This window comes from Salminus brasiliensis, chromosome 1 (assembly GCF_030463535.1).
Source record: "Salminus brasiliensis chromosome 1, fSalBra1.hap2, whole genome shotgun sequence".
Lineage (NCBI taxonomy): Eukaryota > Metazoa > Chordata > Actinopteri > Characiformes > Bryconidae > Salminus > Salminus brasiliensis.
Window position 1 is genome coordinate 32,313,890 of NC_132878.1, and position 9,429 is coordinate 32,323,318.

At 36.3% G+C, this 9,429-nt stretch overlaps 1 protein-coding gene across 1 annotated transcript; it reads left to right on the forward strand.

Annotated features, from left to right (window-relative positions):
* The first annotated feature begins 2,972 nt into the window (after nt 1-2,972).
* On the forward strand, nt 2,973-9,177 carry LOC140575155 (polyunsaturated fatty acid lipoxygenase ALOX15B-like). The gene is made up of 14 exons (XM_072695347.1): nt 2,973-3,116; nt 3,717-3,927; nt 4,134-4,215; nt 5,073-5,195; nt 5,326-5,420; nt 5,507-5,679; nt 5,876-6,019; nt 6,185-6,388; nt 7,011-7,097; nt 7,240-7,409; nt 7,822-7,940; nt 8,027-8,127; nt 8,215-8,385; nt 8,998-9,177. Exons 1-14 carry the CDS (start codon nt 2,973-2,975, stop codon nt 9,175-9,177), a joined length of 2,004 nt encoding a protein of 667 aa, XP_072551448.1.
* The last annotated feature ends 252 nt before the right edge of the window (nt 9,178-9,429 follow it).

Genomic DNA, 9,429 nt, shown 5'->3' on the forward strand with positions numbered 1-9,429 from the left:
GCTGAAAGAATTCTGCAAGGAAGAGTGGGAAAAATCCCAGTTGATGTCAGAGACTGGTAGATCTTTATAGGAAATGTATAACTAAAGTTATTTCAGCCAAGAAAGGGAATATCAGCAATTAGGGCATAGCATGTCCTAACTTCTCCCTATCTTCTCCTTCACTGTCAGGCATGTGTCGCGAGCCATGGCCCGCAGGCTCTCATGAGGACTCTTACGTTGTTATTCATGTTCATGTCTTACTTCACGGTTTGGTTATTGTCATGTGTGTTTAATCTATGTTCATTGTTTTGTTACCTGAGGCTGAGGTATTTAAGGGGCTAGCGCTAGCTCCCCATTGCCGAGAATTTAACTCATTGAACTCATTGAACTTACTGAACACAGTCAAGGTAGTGAATGTATTCATGGTGCTATTTGCATAGAAAAAGCCGAACTAACCAAGGGCGTCAAGGTTCAAGTCCTATTATCCACAAGGTCGTCAGAGAGGCTTCCTCTCTATCCAGGTTCATGATAGTTGTACCCTTCATGGGCAAGCCTCGTTACCAAGTCGGTTTTTGCCTTGCCTTTTAGGTTTTGCAGCTGATCTCTCAGCTCTCAAGTCACGTAAGTTCCCTAGCACCTGACGAGCACAGTTTTGGTTATTCCTAGTTTCCCCAACGCACTGGTATTGGTTAGCGTTTCTCTTCCCACTCATTCCTGGCTAGCCTAGCTCCAGGATTCTCTCTGGCCCCTTTCGTTGTCATGGTTATATTTCGGTTATATATCCTTTGTCCCTGTAAATGTTTCTTGTGTTTACCTCTGTTTTATTTGTTTAATAAAACACTCTTGCATTGAGCCATCCCCTTTGAGTGTTCACCCTCATTGTCTGACCTAGCCAGTCATGGCTATAATTAACTTCTATTAATTACATTTTTCAAAGGTAGGTTCTGTGTGATTGATAGATTGCCTCCATCTCTTAATATTATTATATTGATTAAGATCAAGTTGCCATACTTACTGCAAAAGGTACACAAGTAACAGGACTACCAGCTTTGAGAGGAGAACAGTTGATTCAAGAACTCTAAGACTGATGTCAGTGCATCAAGAGCCACCATGTTCAGACATCTCCAGGAAAGGGGCTACAACTGCTGTATTCATAATATCAAGCCACTTCTCGATACCACCAGAAAGCTAACGAGAAGAATAACAGATTAGCAGTCAAGGTTTGCAGGACGATATGGCTGATGGCTCTCTACCCAGACAATCCAGAACAGATGTCACACAGCCAATCTCCGGTCTCATCAGGCTGCCAGGAGGCCTGCCATGTCTGCCCCCGTTTCATCATCAGGCCAGTTTGCGTTGGTGTCAGCAACCAGATTCCAGAGTCCATAATCTGCCTAAGGCAGTTGGATCGTAGGGTCAAAGTGTGGAGATCTTTTGGTGTAGGCTGTGTGATGGTGTGAGCCGGCATCTCCATCACTGGAAAAATGAGACTTGTCATCACTGGAGGCAATCTCATTGCAAAGAGATAATGAGATAAAATTTTGCTTGGGCGTGCTGTTCATGCCAGAGTAACCAACACAACAACGTTGGCTGACTTGCGACAAATGCTGGTTGAAGAATGGGATGCCATTCCACAGCAGTGTGTGACCTGGCTGGTGACCAGCATAAGGAGGAGGCACCAGGCTGTTGTGCCTGTGTATGGTTGTTTCACACGCTACTGAGGCTCCTGTTTGTTAAATTAAAAAAAATGTTAAATTGCCAAATATGTCTTGATTCTTCAAATTTCAATCATCCAGTCCACCAAACACCAAACACGTCAATGGCAAAATAAGCTGTTTGGCATTGACAGAGAGGATTTGGCCAATTTTTCATGGGCGCAAACCACATGCTCTGCTCTGCTGCTCATCCCACAAATGCATGTTCCTTACAAATGTGGCACCATTTAAAAGGGAAATTAACATGCTTTCTAACAGTATAGGATGAATTGCCAAGAAGCATTGTTACAACAAATAAACAATATACCAAACACAAATGTCCTTTCTATATATAATAATAATTTAATAATTTGCCATCACAAAATATTTGGTATGGTTTATTATTAGGTTTCTCACAACATTGCCCTCATATCACAGTCGCATTTCCAATTACATTTCCAATGAAACACATGGCACAGGCACCCTATCCATAAATGATCATGTGGTATCATGTGCCTGTGAGTATATAAAGGGTCAACACTAAGGAGGCTGTGCCACATTTGGTGAGTTTGCTGCACTCTTGCTGTAAATCTACAAAACAAGAAACAGTTGTTAGAGTTAAAACTGTTTTCGGCCCGGTACCAGGTGAGTAATTGTGATGAGTGGTTTTGCATTAACCCAGTTCTGCAGAATTGTCCAAAAAAGGTGACATTTGGTGTATCAAGTTTGGTGTGTTGTGTATTGGATTTGCAATTGTCAGCAAATATATCGGCCAATGCTCTAAAAGTGAATTAATAATCATTTTAGAATGTCAAGGTCATTTGGATAGCCATGGTCACCAGGGCTCTGTGTAAAAGAACAAAAATGTTTTAATAAGCAAATCAATGAAGTACCAGCAATTCATCTGATACATTCAGATTTTCATTTATTAACTGCACAAAGGACATTATGGTTTTATCTGAGATGTTACAGAACACGTAACAGGTATATTACATATCATCTCAACATTCCTATTAGGTTTTTATTTAGGATTAGTGTTAGGGATGGTAAGAATTAGGGTAAATCTGCTTAATAGAAGTAAAACATAAGTCTGCTTCATGTGGTGCTTTACTATTGCAGTTTCACTGATGTTTAAAAGTTGCTAATGTTATTGTGTTATTAATGTATTCATTGTCTACAGGGGCCATTTAAATAAAGAGTTATTTTAATTGTTTTAGTGCATTTAGTTATTGAAAGATATGTCTAGACACACCATATAACACATATTTTCCTTGAATTATCTTTAAATACAGGATAAACATGAGCAAATACACAATCCGCGTCTTCACTGGTGAAGTTTTTGGTTCTGGCACCTCTAACAGAATCTACATCAATTTAATTGGCACAATTAGTAACAGTGGATATCAGCAGCTTAAAACTCTGACAGGATTTTGGGCTGGATCGGTAAGTTATTCAGCTATCTGCATCTGTTTGCTTTCACTGTTACAATTCAGAAGTATCAGTATATTTGATGAACTGATGAAGCTAAATTTTGCTGTTTAGAATTAACATTTTAATAATTATTATATTTGTGCTACAGCAATGAGGATTTTCATACACATGTAGTGGTCTCTTAGAGTTAATAGTATTTATACTGGTAGTATGTATGTTTTTTTTTTGCAATACACAGCAACATTGTTGTTATTTAATATACAACAGCAATGTATATTTCCAGGTTGAATACTGTAAACTAGACAATTAAAGTACTTTTAAATGTTGCACCCAATGCTACAACAATATTTTACAGCAATAAATAAAATGTTGTAATTATCAGACAAAAGTCCAGGGCTGAACTTAATCCAGCTGCACTGACACTGAGAAACTATAAGTGGCTAGTAAGTTTTAGGACATTAGAAGGACACATTTTTGTCATTTTGTGTGGTATGTTTAATGGCCATTTTAATGCTTGAAAGCAGGCCTAAAACCAAGATGAAATAGATGTCTGTAAAGACTAAACTACTAGAATTCCTCGTTAAAATTTCTATGATTGTTTTGTCCCATCAGGAGCAAACCTTTACAGTACACTGCAAATCAGATATAGGTGATCTCTTACTGGTTGAATTGGAAGCAAAGTCACCATCATATATGGAATTCATTGATGATGAGTGGTTCTGCTCCAAAATCATTGTAACGACGCCTGAGGGAGTAAGTGTGCTTTTCCCATGCTATTGCTGGATGAGCTGCAGTAAGAAGCTGTTTCTCCGGGATGCTGCAGGTTTGTAAAACTGCTGATTATTACAGCCAAATTATCTGAGAGGTTAACAATGCACTGAATACAAAGCACCAACACATGATGTAACATGTATATTTTGACTGAGAAATATATTTTTTCAAAAGTGCCATCAAATATGCTAAACTAAAAAAATTAATATTGGTTTGATTTTGTCATTAATATGACATGTAAACTTTATCTTTGACTAGCCATGCTAAAAGCCGAAGACACAGCTCCTGTACTCCTTGCACATAGACATGAGAATCTGAAGAGGCGGTGTCAAGACTTCAAGTAAGCAAGCAGGTTGTTATACCATAGTTCATATTTACTTACAGAAAAATACTGCCATTACAGATTATCCCTTTCAGACATTTTGGCTAAATAAGTGTGAAGAATCTTTTAAAGGTCTAAAGAACTTTCTCTCCATGTAAAAGTTCTTTACCTACTTTAAGGTTGTGCTGGGGCCACATTATACTGTAATGAAAACACATACATATTATAAAACAATGGGTCAGGTAAAGTTTTTACACATTAAGTAAATGTAAATGCTGACTCTGTATTTTCCACACTTGCAAATCTGCCTGATGTTAACCCTGGTGCAATTTAATCTTACAGCAGGACATTTACAGAATACAATGGAGCAAAATCTGCAGCCTTTGAATTTGCCAGTTAGAAAACCAAACAATTCAATTAATGCATGAATAAATACATTGCAAAACAAAATACATATGTTAAACTGAGACTGGTTGGGTTTGGTAAAATATGATTTTATTAATTAATTATCAATTAAAAATCATTTGTTTTAAAAAATGTATTCACATCCCTTCTATTTTGTAACTGAATGTGAGATGCTGGCTTTTCTTCTATGGGGGGCTCGTGACTCAGATGTTAAGCACTGATTTTATTCACTGGTTGTGTTTTTTTGCTAGTGGCAGAGTGTATGTACATTTTGAGATTTTGAAAAGTCAAGACTGTTGTGCAACAGTTTTGGAGTAAGCCTGTTTTACAGCTGTTTTACTTACATGGGTTTTGCTCACAAAAGAGAACAGAGCAGTGTCTGAAGTCTCACAATATGTTATTTCTGTGTAACCTACAACAGACATGCATTTTCAAGAGTTAAGTCCTTTGAACTTATGTATGTATTATAGGTGGAGTATATATGCCCCAGGATTACCTCACATTGTGCTTGCTGAGAGTCCCACTGAGCTGCCACCTGAGGTCAGATTCTCTTTTACCAAAGACAAGGAATTCCGGTTTACCTTGGGGGCAGCGTAAGTCTTCTGTATTTAAATGATACATAATTGCACTTTCAGATTTGCATACTGATGACTTCATGAATCATAATCATACGTTATGAATAATAAATCATTAATCATGAATCATACATATGTTGTGTCCCAGTTTCATGAAGCTGAAACTTGAATGCCCTGTCAACAACACATGGAATAGTATTGAAGACATTAATGGGCTCCTCTTTGAAAAGACAAAGACTTATGGTATTTCCTCTTCTAAATTTACCAACAACACCATGTTAATAGATATCTTCTTTTTGTATTATATTTATCTGTCCATGTTCTTGCAGAATATGTGCAGAAGAACTGGAAGAAGGATGACTTCTTTGGATACCAGTTTCTGAATGGCGTGAATCCAATGATGATCAAGCGCTGCTCAGAGATACCTGAGAATTTCCCTGTCACAAATGACATGGTCAAAAGTTCTTTACCAAAGATGAGCACATTAGAAAAGGAAATTGAGGTTATTATTAGTAATATTATTAGTAATATTAGTAATATTATGATAGCTTTTTACATAAAAGTGTTTGTCATACCATTAATAAAATATGTATTTAAACTTCTCCAATACTATTTGTCTGCTTTTTTAAATATTATACTCAAATGTATTTACTATTTATTTATTTAAGTGTTAAATATATATATTTTTATGCAATCAGAAAGGAAATATCTTCCTGTGTGACTACAAGAGATTGAGTGGTCTTCAGGGAAATGAGATCCACAAGAAAAAGCAGTATCTGGCTGCTCCACTCTGCCTGCTTTTCAGCACTCCTCAGGGCAAACTGATACCAATTGCCATCCAGGTAATGGCAATAAACATTTAATCATTATTTCAAAGAATCAATATTCCAGTTTTAAATTTGTAGTTTACTTGTCTAATGGTACAGTATTGTTCCATTTATTTGTAGTGTTTAATTAGGCCTGAGAATTTATTTTTGACCCATAATGTGTTTTTGTTGCTCATACAGTTAAACCAGGAGCCTGGAGCAAGGAATCCCATCTTTCTACCCTCCGACTCTCAGACTGATTGGTTGTTGGCAAAGATCTTTGTGAGAAATGCTGAGTTTAATGAACATGAGCTGAACTTTCATCTGTTGCAAACTCACCTGCTGGGGGAAGTCTTCACTGTGGCAATGATGCGCAACCTGCCTACATGTCATCCTCTTTTTAAGGTGATTTATTTTCTTCATGTTTGTTCTAATTGTTTCAGAAATGTCTGTTTCTTTTTCTGTCTGTTATTTCCTGTTTGCATAGAAGCATGAAGTGCTTTTCTGTTTTCATTACATGGTTTTGGTCAAACAACTTAATGGTTTAAGTGGTTTGACTAAAAACCTAATATACAGAATTTTCCATTTACCCCATATGCAGTTGCTCAGCCTATACATGTTTATTTCTGGAGTGGAGCTACAAACTTAATGCTGCAAACAAACATTAGAAAAAACTAGCTGTCATCCAAATCATTTTCATAAATACATGTCCACATACATTTGTTAACATGTTCCCTGTTGTTTAGGTAATTTTATCCTCCAACCTTTTTTGCATAAATGGATACTGAACAAAGTATCTGGGCAGTTTTGGAAGACCTAAATAAGTTAAATACGGTCTTACTACAAACACAAGTAAAACATTTTTGCACACAGAGACTTTTACATCAGCATGGTTATCTTGCATAACACAAGTCAAAGGATTCCTTTGGGTTAAAGAAAGTGGGTAAATCTGCAGTTGGCAGCAATGTGTGGTCCATAAAGGTACCGAAGAGTAAACCACTTTATTATATACTGTCTTTTCTTCAAGCTCCTGGTACCTCATACTCGCTACAATCTCCAAATCAACATCATGGCCAGACATTTGCTGGTTTCAGTGGATGGAGTTTTTTCTCAGGTGATGAACTTTATTTTAATAGATTTTTAATGATATCAGTAAAATGCAGAAGTCATGTACTATCAATTTAAAGTGACAAAAAAAATCTTTTTGAAGGATTACTTCTTCAATTGATGATTCATTTCTTTTTTCTGCCATGTAGTTTACAGCCATAGGCAACGAATCTATGACCACATTTATGAAAAGAGCAGCCTCTTCTCTGACGTACAGCTCCCTCTGTCTGCCAGACAACATCAAGGAGAGGGGTGTGGAGAAGATTCCCAATTACTACTACAGAGATGACGGTCTGGCTCTGTGGGAAATCATTTTCAAGTATGGATTTTGTTCATGACATGTAATTAGACACCTTCCTTATGTTGCTGCATGTACTTGACAAGTAATTATTGACAAGTAACATGATCTAACAAAGCCAACAAAATAATATATTTTAATCTTGTATTTAGTGTCACAATCTCTCACTTTAAACAAGAAATTACATGACATTATTGTTTATGAAAAAAAATAAATCATCAGGCAAACCTCTGAAATCTTTTACACAAAACTTTCCTTAAAATTCTATGCAATTGTGTATACCTCTAGGACCTTTATTTTTTGTAGTCACTACACAAAAAACTACTTATAAAACTAATTTTAAAGTTTTCTGTTCTACTATAGTATGTTTTCAGAAATTGCTTTGTCAGTTAAGGATTTTAAAGCTTTTTTTCTTAAATTTTATTCCAACTAGTTTTGTGCATGGAATCATGTCATTTTACTACACTGATGAAGCTGTTCAGAATGACAAGGAGCTACAGGCATGGCTCACCGAGATATTAGAAAATGGTATCCCAGAAAACAACGAGGCTGGTACGTTTTTTTGTTGCTGTTTAGTTTTGTAGTTTAGTTTAGTTTAGTTTCAAATCCTATTTACATCCCATTCACCTCACTATTAGGATTTCCAAAGTCTTTTGGCACCGTTGAAGAGCTGTCTAAGTTTGTCACCATGGTGATCTTCACAGTGTCTGCCCAACATGCTGCAGTGAACAATGGCCAGGTTTTTATTTTTTCCCCCTAATTTTTAATGTGTTTTAATGTGTTCATAACAATTATGACTGATCTGTTACTGTCTCTGCCCTGTCAGTTTGATTTTGGGGGATGGATGCCCAACTTTCCAAGCGCTCTTCGCTGTCCACCCCCAAGCCATAAAGGAGAGACTACAAATGACAGCATTCTCACGACCTTACCTGATGTCAAAACCACGCTTAACATAATGGCAGTTGAATATTTGCTGAGTCAGGAGTCCTCTGATCGGGTGAGTCCATACACATCTAGTCCATCACAATACTCTGAATGAATTAATGAAATAAACAAAATTTATTATGCAGTTCATTATGAAGGTTATTGAATGCCTTAAAATAAAAGGTGTCAAAAGTAGTTAATTATTTACACTTTATTATTTACATAAAATAGCAAGTTTTCAATCGCTATAAAACTTTAAGAGGAAAACACATTAGATAACCATTTCTGTAAATGAGAACCTACTAGTATGTAAATGTAAAGGTTCTGAGAAGAGCCCTGCGATTGTTATACCTTCACAATTATATTATGTTTATATTAGGTTTATTTTTATTATTGTATTTCAATAATCTTTAAAGAAGTACAAGTGGTTCTTCAATAATATCACTTTTTATAGTGTACATGAAGAACCTTGGCCTTAAAGAATGACTTCATAAAAATTGGGAAGACCCTTGTCCTGGGTTGTCAACACCAGTGATTTAAGTGACAAATTTTGGTTAAAACATGGATTAAGGCATCAAAATGTACTTACTCCATGAAGTCTGAGTAAAATGTGCACATATAAAATGTAAAATGGGCACCTGTCCATAAGCACCTAGTGAAATAAAAGCTCTGCTGTACTTTTCAGTATCCACTTGGATATTACCCCGAGGTGTTATTCAGTGAGGAGACACCCCAGCAACTGATGGCACAGTTTGAGAAGGCTCTGCGCATTCTTGAGAAGAAAATTGAAACCAGGAACAAGAAGCTTGATCTTCAATACACATACTTGAATCCAAAAAATGTGGATAATAGTATCGCCATTTAGAGGGATCATCTTGATTGATCATCTAGAATGTGCAAGGCCTAAAGAGGCTGAAATAACAAGAGAAAGAAAGAGAAGATAATCAGAAAAATCAGTTGTTCATTCATAGTAACAATTCTGCAGAATCAGAATATGTTTCAGTTTGTGTACTATTGTACGTTTCACACAGAAAGTACATATTTCTGTCTTCTGTTCTTAAAAATAAAGGTGCAACAATGGGTTCTTCGCACAATTTCATAGAAAAAGTACTTTAAA